Source organism: Ursus arctos, unplaced genomic scaffold (genome assembly GCF_023065955.2).
Source record: "Ursus arctos isolate Adak ecotype North America unplaced genomic scaffold, UrsArc2.0 scaffold_2, whole genome shotgun sequence".
Lineage (NCBI taxonomy): Eukaryota > Metazoa > Chordata > Mammalia > Carnivora > Ursidae > Ursus > Ursus arctos.
This window is the reverse complement of record NW_026622874.1, coordinates 65,572,667-65,593,036: the sequence shown is the minus strand read 5'-3', so window position 1 is coordinate 65,593,036 and position 20,370 is coordinate 65,572,667. Positions and strand designations below refer to the sequence as shown.

The 20,370-nt window shown below is 50.8% G+C and overlaps 1 protein-coding gene across 4 annotated transcripts in view; it reads left to right on the top strand.

The window, feature by feature from the left end:
* The window catches only part of INTS3 (integrator complex subunit 3), a 38,731-nt gene that overhangs the window by 10,825 nt on the left and 7,536 nt on the right, over positions 1 to 20,370 (top strand). For all 4 annotated transcript variants that reach the window (XM_026485363.4, XM_044379060.3, XM_026485361.4 and 1 more), the window contains 18 exons: positions 151 to 234; positions 4,817 to 4,930; positions 5,125 to 5,209; positions 6,544 to 6,610; positions 10,047 to 10,191; positions 11,073 to 11,202; positions 12,479 to 12,576; positions 14,469 to 14,660; positions 15,599 to 15,686; positions 16,176 to 16,255; positions 16,629 to 16,720; positions 17,020 to 17,126; positions 17,827 to 17,946; positions 18,268 to 18,397; positions 18,809 to 18,863; positions 19,090 to 19,193; positions 19,940 to 19,984; positions 20,178 to 20,297. In XM_026485363.4, coding sequence (XP_026341148.1) covers positions 151 to 234; positions 4,817 to 4,930; positions 5,125 to 5,209; positions 6,544 to 6,610; positions 10,047 to 10,191; positions 11,073 to 11,202; positions 12,479 to 12,576; positions 14,469 to 14,660; positions 15,599 to 15,686; positions 16,176 to 16,255; positions 16,629 to 16,720; positions 17,020 to 17,126; positions 17,827 to 17,946; positions 18,268 to 18,397; positions 18,809 to 18,863; positions 19,090 to 19,193; positions 19,940 to 19,984; positions 20,178 to 20,297 — 1,856 coding nt within the window. The remainder of the gene's footprint in view (positions 1 to 150; positions 235 to 4,816; positions 4,931 to 5,124; positions 5,210 to 6,543; positions 6,611 to 10,046; positions 10,192 to 11,072; positions 11,203 to 12,478; positions 12,577 to 14,468; positions 14,661 to 15,598; positions 15,687 to 16,175; positions 16,256 to 16,628; positions 16,721 to 17,019; positions 17,127 to 17,826; positions 17,947 to 18,267; positions 18,398 to 18,808; positions 18,864 to 19,089; positions 19,194 to 19,939; positions 19,985 to 20,177; positions 20,298 to 20,370) is intronic.

Below are 20,370 nucleotides of genomic sequence, written 5' to 3'. Positions count from 1 at the left end.
CTTTCAGGAGAAGAAGGAAATCATCAGATAGAAGAGTTTATGATTGTCCTTTGCAGGTTATTCAGGAGTCCCCAGTTTTCTGGGAGAAACTGTACTCAAGAACTTTCCTCCTGGGAATGACAACTAATTTTTTCCTTCCTTATGTCCCAGGTATGCAAAGGGCCCCCCCAGCATGAGGAAATCTGCCTGGGCCTATTTACCCTTGTCCTTACTGAACCTGCCCAAGCCCAGAAGGTAAGACTCCCTGCTCTGGACCCACAAACTCTCCTCAGATAGTCTGAGGATACGGTGGAACTCAGGTGTTAGCTGGCATAGTGCCAAACCCGTTGACCAGAACTGGATCACCTTGTTGTCCAGATATGCTTAAAACTCCCTTTTTACTCCCAATGAATTGGTCATTCTCTGACTCAGATCCTTTCTCTATCTAGATTCTGAACCTAAAGGGCAAGAAAAGCATTTGTGGGAACGGAAAAGCATTTGAAGAGTTGTACATTGTAGATTGATGGGTCAAGGTTGTGAGAGTCGGGATTTAATCCAGAGAAGAGAAGAGAACAAGTACAACCAAGTCCATGACCTGTAGTTTGCAGGTTCTGTCACTGGCAAGTGAATAGAAAATAGGCCTAACGTTGTAGCGCGTAGGATTTAACAGCTTAATGCTGATGACTGATGCAGCAATAGTGTAGTGACCAAAAGAACCCTGGAACCCACTGGAGCCAGACTTGCTCAGGAATACTGTATCAGAACTAGTCTGGGGTCTTCACAGCCGGGAGAGTGTCCTTTATGTGGAATGGTTAAAATCCCTCACTCCTTGTGAGGGATCGGGAAGGGTGATCTCTTTGGATTCTGCTCTTTCCGTACTAAAGCAGCAAACTTCTGTCTTTTGCCTCTCCAGATTTCCCTTTTCCAGCAGTTCTGTGTCCTTGGAGTCTTGGGGTGATGGTTTAGAAGTATATGTCTGTTTTCTGGCATTAACTCTATGACACTAACAGAGAGGAGCTTGGAGTGGGGAAATTCAGTATTCTTACTGGTCCTTCCTTGAACAAGTATGGAAGGAAACACATGCTGGGTGCCCAGCTCTGTGTTGGGCTCTATGCATACAAGATCTCATTTAATCCTCTCAAAATGTTGATGGCTTTGTCCCCTCTTTCCAAACTGCTCCCAGTTTACCTATAAGATAACTGGAGGTCAGAGACATTATCATTTGTTCAAGGAGAACCAAAGAAAATCATCCCCAGGGACGAGGACAGGATGCCCATGCCCCCTGGCATAGCTTGAATTAACCTTGGGAAGGATCTGTGGGCACGGCAACCTGACGTGTTTGTACTCCTCTGATGCCAACTGGAGTAGTGTCCAGGTTGAGGGTAGGTGGTAGAGCAGCACGTATTCGCAGGTCCTTGGTGTCCCAGGCCATTTCTGGGCTGGGACCTTGTTGAGTTAACTTGGCATTTCATTTTCATACTGGATTTATCACCGAGATCCTTGAAGACAAATGAACGTCTCCAATTTGGTGCTGTTAAACAGCAATATGACCCAGTCTAGCCACTCCATTTAAAAGAAATTGTTGGCAAAGACGGGTGGAGGGGTTGGGATTAAGGTTTCGTTTTCTCTTGTGTAGGTTTTTAGAAATACAGTTAAAATCGTGTGTAGTCACTTCAGTGCAGATTTGTCCAGTCTGCTGGCTTCGTTTGTTTCAGGTGGGATCTGAATCAGCTAGTAAATCAGTAAACCTCGTGAAGGGGGCAGGGTATGTGTGGTATTTCTAGGTCTTGTCTAGCCTGGCAGTGAAAGGCCGTAGCATTCTGCATTGTAAATGCTTATTAAGTCATGAATTTGGCCATCCAGACATGGCAAGGGACTAGAGCACTTTGTTTTTTTGCCCTGGGACAGCCCCATTAGGGTGGCCCAGGCCCATGCTTTGGACCTCATAGCTGGTTGACAGCTGCACCAGGATTGTATTCACATGCTAGCTGTTTCCAAGTGAATCCCCTCCCTGGAGTGTATGAGGCTGACGGGCCCCTGTCAGGGCTCTTAAGACAAAGCAGTGGAGTCGGGGGGTGGAAGACAACTGAGGGTTAAGCCACGGAGGAGCTGGCATTGAGAGACTTCGAGCCAGGTCAGAGTATGAGGAGAATTAGGGACATGTCTCTGAGGTGCTTTGATCCTTCTTCCTGAAGGGGTGATTATCTTGTGAAACCCTTCTGTCCTGCAGAAGTTTCAGGTAGGAGTTTACTGGTGAGGACTGATTCTGATGCATTGTTTTAGGCTTCAGCTTAAAACAGGGGGAGTGTTTTCTAAGGGTTTGTTTGGGGTTGATTCTGTCTCTAGACCAGAAACCTCAGAATGGAGGGGAGATCTGGTTCCTAGATCTTCTCAGGCCGAGAGGTGGGAGCAGGGGTGGTGGAGAGGGTGGTAGTGGGAACAGTCTTCGCACGTTACAAACCTGCGCTGGGAAAGCAGGAGCTAGAGAGCCTCAGTCTGTGCTGCCGGCAGGTTCAGACGTCAGGCCCAGCTCCCTGGGGCTTCTTGGTGCAGTGAGAGCGGGCTGAACGAGTGCACACGGTGACGGACAGAGCAGGAGGGGTTTTGGTGGATGAGCGGAGTGTGCGTGGGGTGGGTTTTGTTCTGGTTGTACCTTCTTAACCTTTATCTGCCATCCTGGCAGCTCTTAAGTTTATAGTTTTTGAGTTTGTTTATTTCCTATTTGATGTCTGAGCTGAGTAGCTGGGAGCAGGCCGGTTTGGGGGACTGTGGGGCTGTAGGAGGCTAGGTGGGCAGGCTCCAGCAGTTAGTAGATAGAGGTGATAGTAAAAGGTCTACCATCAGTGAGAAGGTTCCTTTTCATCGAAGAGTCAGGGACCCAGGCCTTGGCAGTGATTGATCATGAGGTTAGGCCCAGGCTGGAGTACCGCCACTGCTAGCAGTTGGGGCAGAAGCACTACCTCCCTGCCGTCCGGCCACCTTTCCTTCCTTTTGAGACTCTCTGCTTCTCTTCTGTGTTCCCCACTGAGTTTTGTTTTTGTTTTCCGCAACTGCTTCTCTTTCAAGCCAGTCAGAAAACTGGCACGGACGTTGGTGAGATAACTGGCAGCATCAAGATGGGGTGCTCTGGTGCTCCCTGCACGTGTTAGCAGCAGTGTGGTTGATAAGGTCCCACATGGCACGTAGAATTAGGCAGACAGTCTCTGCTTTCTTCCTCTGTCCCCTGTGTCTCCTGAGAGACTTGTCCTCCTTCCCTGCCCTGGGTCTGTTGTGCATTTCTGCTTTTGATTGAACAGACAGGGCTCCTTTCTGGTGAGTCTGGTCTCTGTCTTTGTCCTGACATCGATTTTCCTTCTGCTTCTGCCTCCCTCCTCTTCTCTGCCCATCCTCTCAGTCATACTTCCAGGGGAGGCTCCCGGGCTGAGCCGCCATGTACTGACTGGCTTACTGTCAGTGCTTCACGGGCACCCTTGTACCTTCCTCATTCCCTTGCTTGTACTTTGTGCTCTCAAATGGAGTCAGAGGATAATCAGATCCAGATCCTCCTTTGGGTATGAAGAGTTCATGGCACGGGAGGGATCTCTAAGGGCTAGTGTTTTTATTAGATCATTCATTTGACTTAGGGCAGTAGAGGCAAGAGGAAGTAACAGTAGTTAAACTCTCAGGAGTCCCTCCTTAACACCGAGGCCAGAGAGTAGGAGCACGTCTCTTCTGAACACTTAGGACGAAAGCGCTCAGGAATATGATCGTCTCAGAGCCACCTTCAGTCCCCATCTCCCTCCCCGGCAGCCTCTTCTCCTTGTAGCTATTTCTAGCACTGGTAAAGAGGTGTTAAGAGCATGGGATCTAGAATGGGACTGCCTGGACTTGGATTCTGGTTCTTCCTCTGTCTCTTCAGTGACCTGGGACAAGTTACTTTACCTTCTTACACCTGTTCCTTCATGTGTAGGAATAAAGATAATAATTACCGGTACCTATTTCAGAGGGTTGTTGCGGGATTCAAATGCAGCCATATGTATAATGGTGCACAACACAATGCGTTTTAGCTTAGCATAAGTGCTACCACTTATTGTTGATGCCACTGGCTTTCCGAGGTGGTGGGGTGATACCCACCTAATTTTTACCCTTTGTGCTGAGACCCTGACATCATGGAGCTCAGCAGGCCAGTGAGGCCTCCCAAGGCATTCCTCCAGGAGTCTAGTCTCTAGAGAGCCAGGGTGAGAACACTCTCAGGGGAAGATTGGCATGCCCTCCATCGCCTCTCCCAGGGTTGGGTATGCTTAAGGACCCCTCCTTTTTGAGTGCTTGGCAGAAGCAAAGGGCAGCCCAGAGAAAAGAAGAATGATGTTTAGTTAAGGAAGTTCAGTTTTGTCCTGTCCCTTCTTTCTGGGGCCCTGGTCCCTTATCCCCTTCCCTAACACTCCTAGCCCTTTGCTTCATCTGGCTGAGTCAATACAGGTCTAAAAAGCTCTTTGGGGTCCTTTCTAGTCTGTTCAACCAGACCCAATCTGCAGTGACCTTTCCCCAGCAGATGAAAAGCAGATGGCCTCCACCTGGTTTTGCTCAGCTTGTGGCATGAAACAGTGGGACAGTTTTTAAGAAGGGAGGTAGGGGACAAGGAGCCTTTCTTAGGCTTTTCTGCCTTAGCGAGTAGCTCCATTCCTTCTCCCCACCGTGTGTGACAGGGCCAGGGATGGGTTTGGAATGGAGGAGCCCTGTGGAAGACAGCATCCAGAGTGGAAGGTCTTTCATTGCCACTTGAATCCCATGGGTGGAATTTAAGGGGAAGAGGGGAGCCTGTCCTCAGCTGGCTGCTCACAACCCTTGCTTCTCGCAGTGTTACCGGGACTTGGCGCTGGTGAGTCGTGATGGCATGAATATTGTCCTGAATAAGATCAACCAGATACTCATGGAGAAGTACCTAAAGTTGCAGGATACCTGCCGTACTCAGGTAAGGCCAGGAAAAGAGAGATCCAGCTCAGAGACATAGTAGATGATGGACTCTCTTTCCTAAAGGGAAGGGAAGGAGAAATCGGGGGTAACACACCCCTACGTTTGTACACCTAAACTATAATGTGGTTGGATTCACCCCTTCCTCAGATTTAGAGGCCCTTCCCTTTATCTGTCTTTTCTTCTCTCTTTTAGTTGGTGTGGTTGGTACGGGAACTAGTGAAGAGTGGGGTTCTGGGAGCCGATGGTGTTTGCATGACATTCATGAAGCAGATTGCTGGTAAGTTTGATGGCAAGAGCATAAAGAGGAAGGGAGAAGAGGCCAAAGGCTAGATGCGGGCAATGGAGAAGGATTAAGTGCCTGGGGGTCTCCATTCCTGGGTTGTCTCAAGTCTTTCCTCTGAGACAGGCCTCTTCTGGCAGAAAGAAATGGAAAAGTCCCATGGGGTCTTTTAGAGCAATACGTCTGCCTTGCTTTCCTTCCTGCCAAACTCAGGGCCTGACGTAGAATAGTTGGCCTGTTTTAGCTAGTCCTCACTCTGGGGTTTCATGGCATGTTGGATCTGGAAGGACCTGGAAGGACTGGGAAGAGAAGTGAGGGCAGATAATTTGTTCCCATCACATTATGCTTTCAGAAACCCAGATATCTTCCTGGGCTCCACCCCCGTGTTCTGAACACTTGCTTCCAAATATTTATGACATCTGATGGGAACCAGTTTGAGGGAGGAGCTGTGTCACAGAAGAGACCCTGACATTTAGGTTTTGTTATCTCCTTGGCATCAGTGACATCTGTCTGAGCCACTAAATATCCAAGAGGCCTGCCTGTGCTACCTCTTCTGCTGAGATCACGTGTGTTTGTGTAAGACTGACTCTGCTTCTTTGTCTCACCATTCCCATTGGTTCTTTGCTTCCTCTTTGGGAATTTCTGTAACACTGGTGCTCCTGTGTTGATGTGCGTGAACCTTACTCTGTGTGATATCTGACTATGTGAACATTGACTGTTTAAATTAGGGCCGGAGCAGGCATAATGTTGTGCCGGCTCTTTTACCTCCTGGCAGCTCCTTCCCAGTTTGGTCCTCAGTCTCCTCTTCTCATCCTCAGACTTTGGTCTGCCATCACCACAAGTTACTTCTGCCCAGGAAGTTCCATAGCAAGCACGAAAGACCATGGTACCTGGAAGCAAGAAGCCCTTGCCCGTCATGAGCCTGACTTGGGACTTGGGATACTGTAGTGCTGCAGTGCCACTGTCCCTGATGACCTGCACGTCGGGCCCTATTTGAGATGCCACCCTTTCTTCCCGCCAGGGGCTCTTCATGTCTCTGTCTCACACATTCCCTTTCAAGGGTCAGAATATTCCTACTACAACCCCCAGTCTATGGAAAGACCCCCAGCTCTGGTTTCTGGAAAAGTCTAGAACTTCCCTTCCTTTCTCTGAGGACACAAAGGGGAAACTTTAAAGCCTGACTGAACAGAAGGCAGTTTTTCCAACACTCAGAACCTCCATGACAGGATAGCAGTTAGGGATGAGAAGCAGGGTGGGTGAAGAAATGTGTTGGGTTAGCTGAGTCACTGATCAGAACCATTCTCATTCTGTTTTCTCCCCTTTGAAATCAGGTGGAGATGTTACTGCAAAAAATATCTGGTTGGCAGAGAGTGTCCTGGATATCCTGACGGAGCAGAGGTAGAGTCTGCCATGACAGGAGCAAGTGTGGGTGTTGGGGTTTGAGGACTGATAGGTGGTCTGAGAACACCTGGGGTTAGAACGGGTGAGGTGGGGGAGGGAGAGGCAAGTGAAGGAATTAACGCCATGGTCTGGCCCAGAGGGATGAAGGGGTGGGAAAGAAGGTCTTTGCTAAAATATTTCAGAGCCCAGGAAAAACTGGTTTCATCTGATAAGGGTTTATTTTTGATCCAGACCTCCTTGGAATGTTTATCTTTGGGGGGAGATGGGGGAGAATGAGCTCAGCAGAGTGGGGCCAGCCAACCGCTCCGGCCTGTCAGGTGCCCCTTTTCTCCCTTCGGAGGCTCTCCACCCAAACCGTGCTCTCCTGAAGTGGCGGGGGGAGCGGGGGCAGCGGGGGGAGGTGGAGGACACAGGCCTGGGAATACGGCTCAAACTTGAGGGCTGGGAGGCTGCAGTGGTAGAAGGCGTAAGGGGCACATTGGGCTTCTGGCTACTTCTTTACTTTCCCGTCAAGGTAAAGGACCAGAAGTTTTATGAGGGCTGTGCCACGTCTGCACTTGTTTGGGGTGAGGCCTTCTCTTGGACCAGTGGCCTTGCACTTCCATTGCTTGACTTCTGCGTCTCTTTCTGTGCGAGGCCACCGCAGGAGTCAGATGATTGAAAGGGCTCATAGTGTCCATATTTCCTGTGGTTCAGAAGGACAGACCACCTCCCTTGTTCACACTTGTTCTGGTCCCGGGCCAAGCTGAGGGCTGGGTCAGGTGCCTCGCAGCGCCACCTAGTGCCCCGGGCACGGCTTGCGGCTGGGGCTGTGACCCTTCTTGCGCTGGTGCCACCGCACAGCCCGTGAGTTCCCAGCTGTGTCTTGCTGGGTCTCTGCCTTTCTGGTGCCCTGGGTTGATGGTTTCACTTTCTCTTTCTCTTCATTATCGCATCCCAGGATTCAGATACATTCATCACCTCTGTTCACAATCTTCCTGAAAACATTTTTCTCATTTTGTTTCTGGTGCCAAATACCTCCTGTTCCTGTGCTGTAGAGCTGAATTTTCCTCATTTGGGGAGTTAGAGCAGTCTCTGTATACATGTGTCAGATAACTGCCCTACGTTTTCTCCTGCCCTCCAGAAACTCAAATCCTTTGGTGCAAGTGAGTCCCTGGATGTTTAAGACTATCTTCTACAGCCTCTCTCTCTCTCCCCCCTCCCAAGTGTTTCTAGGGCCTGGAATTAACAGGGAGCGGGGAGGGGGGGGCTTCCCCAGTGTCCTTGGCTACTGTGTTCATTCTGTGAAAGGAAAAGACCAGAGTCTTTTAATTAGGTGGCTTGAGCACTTTTCCGGAATCAGGATGTTGCCTGGTTGGATTAATTAAACTCGGCTTATTCCTCTGGTTCCTTGCTTTCCAGCAGGGGTGCCAAAGCCCTTAGAACCACTTGCTTGGGGGACATAGCTCCCCACTTTGGCACTTTGAAGCAGCATTTGAGTTTTTGTCATCTCTTCACTATCTTGTTAGCTTTATTTTTATTTATTTTTTTAAAAGATTTTATTTATTTATTTATTTGAGATAAAGGGCACAAGAGCAGAGGGAGAAGCCGGCTCCCCGCTGAGCAGGGAGTGGATGTAGGGCTTGAACCCAGGACCCCGGGATCATGACCTGAGCCAAAGGCAGGCACTTAACTGACTGAGCCACCCAGGTGCCCCTTAGCTTTATTTATTTATTTATTATTTTATTTTTTTTAGAGATTTTATTTATTTATTTGACAGAGAGAGACAGCGAGAGAGGGAACACCAGCAAGGGGAGTGTGAGAGGGAGAAGCAGGCTTCCCGCTGAGCAGGGAGCCCGATGTGGGGCTCTGGGATCCTGACCTGAGCCGAAGGCAGACGCTTAACGAACTGAGCCACCCAGGCACCCCAACTATTTGTATTTCTTATTTTATTATATTTATTTTATTTTTGAAAAGTTTTTATTTATTTGACAGAAATGGAGAGAGAGAGAGTGCACAAGCAGGGGGAGTGGCAGGCAGCGTGGTTCCCACTGAGCAGGGAGCCCGACTCGGAATCATGACCTGAGCCGAAGGCAGACATTTAACTGACTGAGCCACCCAGGAGCCCCTATTTTTTAAAAAGATTATTTATTTATTTATGTATTTGTGTATTTATTTGACAGAGAGCAAACACAAATAGGGGGAGCAGCAGGCAGAAGGAGAGGGAGAGGCAGGCTCCACAGGCTTTCCGAGAAGCAGGAAGCCCGATGTGGGGCTCGATCCCAGGACCCCAGGATCGTGATCTGAGCCGAAAGCAGACGCTCAACCGACTGAGCCACCCAGGCGCCCCCTTTTATTTTATTTTTTAAGTAAGCTCTACACCCAACGTGGGTCTTGAACTTAAAACCCTGAGATCAAGAGTGGCACGTGCTTCCAACTGAGCCAGCCAGGCACCCCCTCTACTCTTCTTTTTTTTCCAAATGGTTTTATTTTTTTAAAGATTTTATTTATTTATTAGAGGGAACACACGTGCACATGAGAAAGCACGAGCAGGGTAGAGAGAGAAGGAGAAGCAGACTCCCCACTGAGCAGGGAGCCCGACGTGGGGCTCGATTTCAGGAACTCCGGGATCATGACTTGAGCCGAAGGCAGACGCCCAACCTACTGAACCACCCAGGCGCCCCCCCTCCGCCCACCTTCTACTCTTTTTAAAACAGCAGAGAACACACAGTTCATTCATTATCCCCTTTTCTCCCAGGAAAGTTCTAAAACTTCTGGGAAAATAAGGTTGCCATCCAAAATCATGTTCTTCTCTTCAGACTGTGATTTAGGGCAAGTACCTCATTGTCTGGGAGTGGGAGCAGTGGCCAGAGAGCGAGCCAGGGAAAGGCATATAGCATGGTGGGCCACTAACGGTAGGCACGATGGAAGGGCTGACACAGTGTGTCCTAAAACCTCCAGGGTCCTCAGAGGGTCTTAACCCCTGACAGACCTCATTCCACGCTGTTGGAACTGCTGACTTAGGGTTGCCTCGAGAACCTCTTTCCCCCATTCTCTGAGCTGGAGAGGAGCTATGGTGTATTCTCTGTCCCTAGTACTTCACGTGGTGCTTGGCACATGGTAGGCACTCAATAAATGTTTGAATAGTGAACCAACGAACAGTTACTTTATTGGAAGCTAAGTAGTTATGTAGAAAAGAGAGATTGCTTTCATTCAGTGCTTATCTTTATTGGGCACCTGGTAGAGCAGAAGGAAGTGGTTGCTACCTTAGCTGACTGACAGTCCAAGATAGGTAATGAGCAGGCAGTCAAGGAATCAAAGCCCCTCCTCCCAGTGCTAATAGTCAGACATTGCTGAGGCCCCAGAGCCACGTGTGGGAGCGAACTGGGAGAGTGAGCCGGCCTGGACGGAGCGCAGGTGCCAGGTGCCCACCCTCCCCCACGCCCTTCCGCAGGGAGTGGGTGCTGAAGAGCAGCATCCTCATTGCCATGGCTGTTTACACATACCTCCGCCTCATCGTCGACCACCACGGGACTGCCCAGCTCCAGGCCCTGCGGCAGAAGGAGGTGGACTTCTGCATGTCACTGCTCCGGGAACGGGTGAGGATGAAAACGGTGTGGGCAAGTGAAACCCGGGATGGGACACCTGTGTACGTTTTGTGAGGTGACCTAGGCCAAGCGATGTCATTTTGGAGAGAGAGCGGTGGCTCAAGGCCTGGTGTTTTTTCATCATTCTGAGACAGGAAGGGGGAGGCGGGAAGTCCGTGCAGAGTAGCCCTGGCTCCTAGAAGTGGTGCTGCCTGTTGCTTCATAGACACTGTGGCTCACCACAGACGTAAGCTGCCACCATTCTGTCATCTTCCCCACCTTCCCACCTGGGTGATGGCTGTGGTCCAGTGGGACTGTGAATTGTCTACTGTCACATCTCCCGAGAGAGATCTCAGAGCTCTGGTCTCTGCTGTGGTAGCCACTCCCCATATGTGGCAATTTAAATTAAAGTTAATTAAAATCAAAGTTTAATAATTCCGTTAGTTGACTTAGCCGCATTTCAAGTGCTCATTAGCCACGTGTGGCTAATGGTTATTCTTTTGGACAGCACAGAGATGGAGAGCATTTCCATTATCACAGATTCAGATTGTTCTGTTGGACCAGGGGGGTTGGAGAAAGGTATCTGGGGCACAGCTTGCCAGTCCTGTCCTTTTGGAATGGTTTCTCTCGATCTGGGTCACAACCATTCTGGGAGGGGAGGGGAATAGATTCACGTGGAAGTCAGCAGGGCTTCAGTAGTTTCCAATAACCTGTCCTCCTGAAGTCAATCCCCGGCTTCCAGCTCTCTTCCCCTTTGGCTCTGGAAGAACCCTTCTTGTTCCTTGGACCCTCTTTCCTTCCTTCCTTAGAACAAGCTGCTCCTTAGTCCTCCCTGCAGCAGGTAAACAGTCTATGTCTTTCTTCTCTCTCCTGTCCCTCCTCCCCTCATCAAGTTCATGGACTGTTTGATGATTGGCCGGGACCTCGTAAGACTACTTCAGAATGTTGCTAGGATACCAGAATTTGAACTGCTTTGGAAAGATATTATCCATAACCCTCAGGCCTTAAGTCCTCAGTTCACAGGTAAGTAAGGACCAGGACATCCTGCCCTTGGGAGTTGGGAGGTCAGTGTATGTGTGCTGAGTGAATCCAGAGGTAGAGGCTGGAGGGTAAGAAGCTTGGCACAGGGCAGGCTCTGCCAAGTACAGCTGACTGTGGGAGTGGCAGAGGTATGGAATAATTCATGTGGTTACCAGACAGCCCCTGCTTGGCAGACTCCAGCTGCCATCGCTCCTAAGAGAAACTGAGGCAGAGCTGTGATCATCTTCCTCCTCCCCCTGCAGCTCTTTTGCTCGGGAGGTGAGCTGATGACCAGCTTCCAGCCTCACTGGGTCCATCAGGGAGTCAGAGGTCAGCTCGTGAGACTGAGTCAGCAGAGGGGCTGGGGTTAGCCTTGTAAGACGATGCCTCTCCCTGGGAGCAGTCTTGCCTCTGAATTCCAAGGATCCAGTGTAGCCAAAATTATCTTCAAGGAAGGGAGTCTCTGTGTGCCTCTCCCTGACAAGGTCGTTTTGATAGCTGTCTCCCCTTCCCCGGGTCCCCACCCCACCTCCAGCACGCATGTGTGTTTATGTAGATTGCGTGTGTGCATGTCCATGGGTGTGCACACGGAAACAGTTGTCTAGGCCCTGGAGAGTCAGGAAGGAGAGGAAAGTCCTGGTTCTCCCTTATATCCTTTTGCTCTTATATTGAACATGTGTTGAGTTGTTTTGAGTGCTTACTGTGTGCTAGACACATGTATGTTAACTCATTTAATCCTCAGGACAACCCTGTAAGATGGATATTTTACTTTCCACATTTACAGATAAAGAAAATGAGGTTCAAGGAGATTAAGTAATTTGCCCAAGGCCACACAGCTAGTGAGTGTCAGAGGCAGGATTTGGATCCAGGTCTGTCTGACTCCAGAGCCCGTGCCTATACCACAGCACCACAATGATCCCAGGACCCAGGGATGGGACCGTCAGGAGCAGGAAGAGAGGCTAGGGTTTCCCCTGTTTTCCCCTAACTTTCCCACATGTTGCCAACCGGAATAATGTGAGTAGGGGGCTCTGGATGGCCAGGAGCAGAAGAGAAGTAATCTGTCTGGGTCCTGGGGATGGTGGTTGGTTGGAGCAGAACATGCAGATGCTGGTTAGAACCCTTGCTTGTATCTGTGCTTGACCTCTCTTGGTCTTGTCTTAGAATTTCCCCAAAAGCAAGACCACTGGCCATCAGAATTTGGCCCAGGTTCCCCACCTGCCTTCTCTCCTTCTGGTCCTCAGGCTTCTCTCTTTTCTTTTCCCTTACACACTTGGTTCAGGTATCCTGCAGCTGCTTCAGTCAAGAACATCCCGAAAGTTCCTAGCATGTCGTCTAACCCCAGACATGGAGACTAAGCTCCTCTTCATGACCTCCCGGGTAAGCTAACCTTTTGCAGCAGGAACAGAAGCTGCAGGTTGGCTGGGCTTCTTCCTCCAGCCTGCAGATACCTTACCACTGAGTGCTGACTGGCAGAGTGGTGGTCAGGTGGGTACCCAGTCTACCTGGCATTGGGCAGGGTGCTACGAGCTGGGAAGACAGGGCTAGTAGAAGAGGTGCATCCAGTTGGAGCTCTTGCGAAACTTGCAGTCTGTCTAAAACAGTCGTTAAACCAGTAGTTATACACAAATAATGTAATTTACAAGTGTGAAATGTGCTGTAAGAGGGCAGAGTGAGGGTTCATTCTTGGAAACGCAGTGTTCCTCTGGCTGCATGTGAGTTCTCAGGAGGAGAGCTACGGCCTGTTGGTCTCCAGACATGGCTGAGTTGTAGCAGAATTGCTTGAACAATGTGTTAAAAATACATCTTCCTGGACCCTAGTCTCCCAGATAATCTGATTGAGGAATCTGTGTTTTCAACAGAGTTTTCAGGCAACAGCTCCTCTACAGCCAGTCTGGGGTTGGGAAGCCACTGGCCTAGTCCACTTTTCATTTTCCTGAGTCATCCAGGAGAGGCGTCCAGATCTGTGCCACCCCATGTGAAAGCCGCTAGCCATGGTTGCAACTGAAATTAGTAAAAGCTAGGGGCACCTGGCTGGCCCAGTCTGCGGGGAGTGTGACTCTTGATCTCGGGGTCGTGAGTTTAAGCCCCACGTTGGGTGTAGAGATGACTTAACAAAATCTTCAAAAAAAAATTGTGGGAGGGGACTCCTGGGTGGGTCCGTTGGTAAAGCTTCTGCCTTTGGCTCGTGTCATGATCCCAGGGTCCTGGGATCGAGTCCCATATCTGGCTCCTTGCGCACTGGGGAGCCTGCTTCTCCCTCTGCCTCTCTCCTTGCTCGTGCTCTCTCTCTGACAAATGAATAAAATCTTTAAAAAAACTTTTTTAAATAAATAAATTAGTTAAAGCTAGGTAAAATTAAAAATTCAGTATCTCATTGCATTAGCTACATTTTAAGTGCTCAGTAGGCACCATCATTGCAGAAAGTTCTACTGGACAGTGTTGGTCTAGATGTGTCTTTGAGAGAGAGTGCACGCGTGAGAGAGAGCACGAGCAGGGGGAGGGGCAGAGGGAGAGGCAGACTCCCTGCTGAGCAGGGAGCCTGACCCGGCTCCATCCTGGGGCTCCGGGATCATGACCTGAGCCAAAGGCAGGCGCTTAACCGACTGAGCCACCCAGGCACCCCTGTATCTTTCTTTTTATTCCTTCTACTCTCTGTTTTGGTTGAATCTGGGGAGTAGAAGAGGAGAACACCGGATCTCTCCTCTTACTCAGTGTTGCTACTGTACCACTTTAGAGTGTGACTGGGGGAAGGAGTTGCTGCAAGAAGATGTGGAGATTCTGTGTACCTGGGACAGTGACCCCGTAGGTCACCGAGCGTCAGAAAGCTCTCCGTCAGTGCCAAGTGGCAAACAGGCTCCATTCTTGTTCTCGAGCAACACTCCTTGTCGGCCGCAAGGGGCTCGAGAAGATAAAAAAAGATGATGCTTAGAACTGGAGCCTCGGTGACCAGAACAGGAGAAAGGAGACAAAAATGGGCTGTAATCACTGTTGGGGCAAATGTTTAGGACAGGAGGTGGGTGCCAGGAGTGAAGGCACCCCGGCACAAGAGGTGAGTCCGGAAGAGTCTCGGCGCTTTTTTCAGTCAAGGAAGATTTAAATCAGGAAGTCTTCCTAAAGGAGGAGAACTCGAGAAGAAAGTGAGTTAATGAATGAATGGAGGGAAGAGATTGAGGTCTGGGTCAGGCCTGGTGTTGAATGGTGCTCATTTTCCTCTGCCCAGAGACCCCGCCCTTCCTTCCGCCTTTCTCTCCAACGCCCCCTTCCTCCAGGTGCGGTTTGGTCAACAAAAGCGTTACCAGGATTGGTTCCAGCGCCAGTACCTGTCAACCCCGGACAGTCAGTCCCTGCGGTGTGATCTCATTCGCTACATCTGTGGGGTTGTCCACCCTTCTAACGAAGTGCTGAGTTCAGATATCTTGCCCCGGTGGGCCATCATTGGCTGGCTTCTGACAACATGCACGGTGAGGGGCTGGGCTGTGGGGCAGAGGCGCTCAGGTGGTGAAGGATCCTCTTCCCTTGGGTTTCCCCTGTTTGCATGCTTCTTCCTGACTGTGGGCTTCCTGACCCCAACGGGCTGTTCCTTCACTTTCTTCCTGCTGAATGTCTCCTCCGCCTTCGTCCCGTGTCCATCTGTGTCTCTCCAAGTGGACTGCGCTCATTATTTCCCTTCAGGCTTTGGGGTTGAACAGGTCCATCTCTGCCTTTACTGCCGACCCTCAAGTCCAGATATCTCAGGCCTCCCTGTCTTTCCTTTTAGCTCCCGGAACCATGTATGGTTATTCTTCTGAATGGATCCTCCCTTAGATTCAGGGCTTGTGTTCCTTAGACCCTCACTTGGCAGCCTTTTGGCATCAGCTTTGGATACTAATGCAAACATAGGGCTCCATAGCGTAGCCATGTCTTTCCCAGCATTCTTCTCCCTGTCGCTTGGGTGGGAAACTCCAAATTGTCTGCTCTCTGGCCTCTACTTGCCTTTTGACGTCCCCTGTGTGACTGGGTCCTTGGAATGTGCTGATTCAAACACAAGGACAGGCTGTTCCTAGGGGGTCTTGCAGTCAAAAATGTGCCTGGGGAGCCCAGCAAGGGCAGCCTGGGGGCTGGTCTGAGTGTGTGTCAGCTAGGTCCCTGGCTCCTTTTCTAGGATCAGGGATGTGTTCTTCTGGATGTATGAGAGCCCAGGTCAATCCCTGGCCCCTTGGTTGGTGAGAAGATGGCCACTTGTACTCATATGCAGACTTATATGCCCTTCACCCCGGTGGGGGGGGGTCCACCTGTCTCACTAGGAACTGAATTTATTTCATAGATGGGCAGTTGTGTGGGCCCTGGAGTCTGCCTTGGGCTTCTGAAGGGAAGGGAGCTGGTTGATGAAACCCGCCCTCCTTTCTCATCTCTCTTCTAGTCAAATGTCGCTGCCTCCAATGCCAAGCTGGCTTTGTTTTACGACTGGCTGTTCTTTAGCCCAGACAAGGATAGCATTATGAACATAGGTACGTAACCGGGACCGGGCAACACCACCCCCGTCTCCCAAGCCCCTGCCTAGCCTCGGTGACAGTGGTCATAAATCTCAGGGCAGCGTGGGGGAAGGCAGCGTATCTAGTAGCAATTCCATTGTTCCTCACCAGTGCTCCCTTGATGTAGAAGGAAGATTGTTTTTGTGAGGCCAAGCGCTCACTCCCTCCCCTTTGCCCTAGAAGCTTATGCTTGGGCTTCCGGTGGGGAGGGCCTAGGCACAGGGCTGTGGCACACCCTGCTTTTCCTCTCCTACCACCTCCATCCTCCAAGCTACATGCTGGGGACAAGGGGGGTGAGGGGCTAGGAGCTATTTGGGGGGTTGTCTGCTTTTGGTTCTGCTCAGTGGGAATAGGAGGGTAGGGGTACAGCTTTCTCCCGAACAATTCATACATATCGATGCCTTGTTTCATGGAGCTGAGAACAGATTGTCTGATGTGGGGGCCCTTTCATTCCACCTTCCCCAGAACCGGCCATCCTGGTCATGCACCACTCCATGAAGCCACACCCAGCCATCACTGCCACACTCCTGGACTTCATGTGCCGCGTAAGTGTGTGTCCCTGTAGCCTTATAGCCCGCAAGTAGGTCTTCCCAGTGCTCTTCATCGTGGGAGCAGCTAACCCCCCGGTTAGTGAATGCGCCCCTTCCGTATTCCCGCCATCTTCCGTGGGATCTTTCCACGTCTTTCCTTGACCTCAGGGATAATGACTTAAGGTAGATTGCAGTCTTTCTGAGAAGCAGCCAGGTCTAGGAAGAATTAACCATTTTAGCAACCTGAAATGGTAAAGAACATTCCAGATCTTTCTGCAGCCATACTCTCCAGTGCCTCCTGATCAAAACTGAAGCAGCTTTTTAGCTCTAGTTCAGCAGAACGTTCTGTGTTGTGTGCTCATTCTTGGCTTCCTTTCTTCCCTTCCAGATCATTCCCAACTTCTATCCACCTTTGGAGGGCCATGTGCGACAGGGTGTGTTCTCCTCCCTCAACCACATTGTGGAGAAACGGGTCTTGGCGTAAGAACTTTATGTGTCTGTAAGCAGGCGGGAGGGGCTGTTTCCTCCTGTGTCACTAGGTCAGGCACGTTCAGATACTGTCATGCCACTGCTGCCACCCTTTTTTCTTGACTGCTATAGAAAGTACTGGCTCTGCCTCAAACTGCTGAGAATATGTCCTCTTGATGCTTAGAGAAATGTCTGTCTGGCCTTCGTATTCCAAGGGTCTGAGTGTGGCCCAGCTCTACTGGTTGGGCATAGAGCTGTCTCCAACTGTAGTGAGGAGCTCTGATGTGACCTTCATTCGTGTTCCCCTCCAGGCATTTGGCTCCCCTATTTGACAACCCTAAATTGGATAAGGAGCTTCGGGCAATGCTGAGGGAGAAGTTTCCTGAGTTCTGTAGTTCGCCCAGCCCACCGGTGGAAGGTATGGGGCCTTCCCATTCTATCACCTGTTTGAGAAGAGGCATGGAGACACCGAGGGCTCTCAGCCTGGAGCCCCATGTATGTCGCCTCGGGGCGGTTCTCCACCTCTGTGACTGTCCATTTCAGGCTTTTGTTCTGCGCTTTCTCTTTAATGAGTTTTTGTATTGTCTTCCTTGGTTCTCCCTCTCCTTCTGATCTTACCTGACTTTGACCTCTCTTGTTCCTCAGCTCCTGTGTCTTCTCTCGGTAGCCTCCCTTCCACAGGGAAGGCTTTCATGGGATGTGTGTTTGCCTCACTGTAACTTCATGCAACTCTTGCCTCTTCCCATCCCCGGACCCTGGGCCCTAATGGGAGGTGGTCATGCTGGGTCTCAAGTCTTGCTCCCAGTTATACACAGACACCCTTTTTTGTTTTGGGGTAAGGCTTAAGCCAAGCAGAACTTCCCAACTTGGTTCTAAAATGAAGAGCACTGGGGACTGTCCCTGGTCTTACCTACTTGCCGATCCGATCTGAGCATAGCATAGCAAGCATTTCCTATACCATTCTTACTCCTGGCAGAATTGCCCTGCAAATCGTGGAAGGTTGTGAGGACAAGATGTCTGTCCTTCCAGGGTCGGTAATCCACCTGCCCCCCAGCCCAGAGTGTTGGGCATGTCAGGTCACAGGAGGCCATCAAATGCCTTGTCTCTTTCCTCCCAAGTCAAACTTGAGGAGCCAGTTTCCGTGGAGATGGACAACCACATGTCAGACAAGGATGAAGGTTGCTATGACAACGCGGAGGCAGCCTTCAGTGACGATGAGGAGGACCTCAGCAGCAGAGGTGGGCACAATAGCGAAGGGGCTCCGGGTGGCATCAGCCCTCAGAGGACCAGGTGGCAGGAGCGGCCTCTCTGTTGCCGTGCCCCCTGAGTTAGTTCCATTAGCAGGTTACTGGATGGGACTCCAGGGCACAGAGCCCTGCCCTCAGCCCTGAAGCAGGAGGGCGAGAAGGAGGAGTGGCCCCTGCCTTTGTGTGCTGCTAAGGCTGGGTGTGCCCACATCCAGGGCACATGCTCCAGGCACTCTGCACACCTGGTGTGTGGGGCTGACCCTGTGACTGGTGTCTGGGCAAATGACCGCTTTCCTGAATCATTCCCTTCAGGAAAGAAGAGAGAGTTTCGCTTCCACCCTATCAAGGAGACAGTTGTGGAGGAGCCGGTAGATATCACCCCTTATCTTGATCAACTGGATGAGTCCCTAAGAGACAAAGTGCTCCAGCTCCAGAAGGGGAGGTGGGTGCAGCTCCTGTCCTCAGCCTCCGGAGGCTCGGCCCCAGGCGCTCCCCCTGCTACCCGGTGGGATGGTGGGGAGTATGGAGAGGGAGTAGAAGCTCCTTCTGCTGTTTGGGTTGGGGGGTATGGGCTGGAGGAAGGGCAGCCTCGTTCCCCAGCACACGGTTCTCACTCTGTAGGTTCTGAGGACAAGAGTCTCTGAGAACCAAAGCAGGATGATGGGGATTTCCCTTCTCTTAGGGCCTCTGCCCGGAGAGTAGCAAATTCTGCCCTAAAGCCTCCCCGACCGAAGCCCGGATTCACACAGAGCTCCTTTGTTTTGTCTGTGCGTGAGGGTGCTTTGTTGGGTGTGGATCCTGCCCTCTGCTGTCATTTACGTCCCTGAGATTTCCTCTCAATTCTGCACTACAGTGACACCGAGGCCCAGTGTGAGGTCATGCAGGAAATCGTGGACCAGGTCCTAGAGGTAAGGAAATCCCACCCTCTTGAGGAAGCAGCCCAGCCCACCCAGCGCAGAGCTCCCCCCACCCAGGCAGCTGACTCCTTCCCATCCCTCAGATGGGTCCCCTCTGGTGGTGCAGGGGTTTGTTAATCCTGGAGGTAGAAGCAGAATGAGTGCAGAAGCTCTGGGACGTGGGGGCAGTAGGGCCCGGGTCACATGGTGATACCCACTCACTTGTCTCACCACCCAGGAAGACTTTGACTCGGAGCAGCTGTCTGTCCTTGCTTCCTGCCTACAGGAGCTCTTCAAGGCCCACTTTCGAGGAGAAGTGTTGCCTGAGGAGATCACCGAGGAGTAAGGCTTATCTTTTTCTGACCCCTCCTCCTACCCACCAGCTTCTGGAAGCCAGACGTATGCTTAGAGCCCTAGTCCAGGAGGCATCTTGCTGTAGACTTGAGAGAAATAATTTTCCCTTGTTATTTTATTTTTTTGTGATTTTATTTTCAAGCATTCTGTACACCCAGGGTGGGACTTGAACTCGGACCCCGAGATCAAGAGTCACACACTCCACCGACTGAGCCAGCCAGGCACCCCGCTCTTTACTTGTTTTTATTCTCACGTGTGCTGATTCACTTAAACAAGGATTCATTTTTGTCTCTGAATGCAGAGCGTGGGGCAGTGACCAGCGCCCCTTTTCTGTGTGCCCAGCCCTTGCTGCTGTAGGTGGTATTGGACCCTTGCCAGGACCCTTCCAGAAGGGCAGGAATCTCGCTTTCTTTTTCTTTTCTTTTCTTTTTTTTTTTTTTAGATTTTATTTTTAAGCAATCTCTACACCCAATGTGGGGGCTCGAACCCTCAACCCCAAGATCAAGAGTTCTGTGTTCCTCCAGCTAAGCCAGCCAGGAGCCCCAGGAATCTCATTGTCAATGACAGTCACTACCCAGACTGTGGTGTATGTTAGGAATCTGTCTTCTCTGGGGCAGCAGGAAGTTGACCTTTGGTTTGGAAAGGAGCAGGCTGGCATCTAGCCTCCATAGTGTCTGCCTGCAGCCCATCTTCTCCACTCATGTGGACTCTGAGATGTCACCCTTCTCTTGCAGGTCCCTGGAGGAGTCTGTGGGAAAGCCTCTCTACCTAATATTTAGGTAAGGATCCAGCTGTAGGAGACACTGCTGGGCCATCCATCCTTCCTCTCAGCAGTCCTACACTTCTGTCCTAGGGGAATGGGACTCCCTTTCCAGAGGGGAGGGATATGCAGTGGGCAGACAGCTCATGCCGCCACAGGAGAGTCTGCTCTGTGTCCAGCTCTGCTCCCTTCCTCCCATCTCCCACCTCCAGGAACCTGTGCCAGATGCAGGAAGACAACAGCAGCTTCTCTCTGCTTCTGGATCTTCTCTCCGAGCTGTATCAAAAACAGCCCAAGATCGGCTACCACCTGCTGTACTACCTGAGGGCCAGGTAGGTGTGGTCCGCACATTGGAGAAGGTGTCCTGGAGAGCCTTTCCTACGTGTTGTTTCTTTTAAATAACAG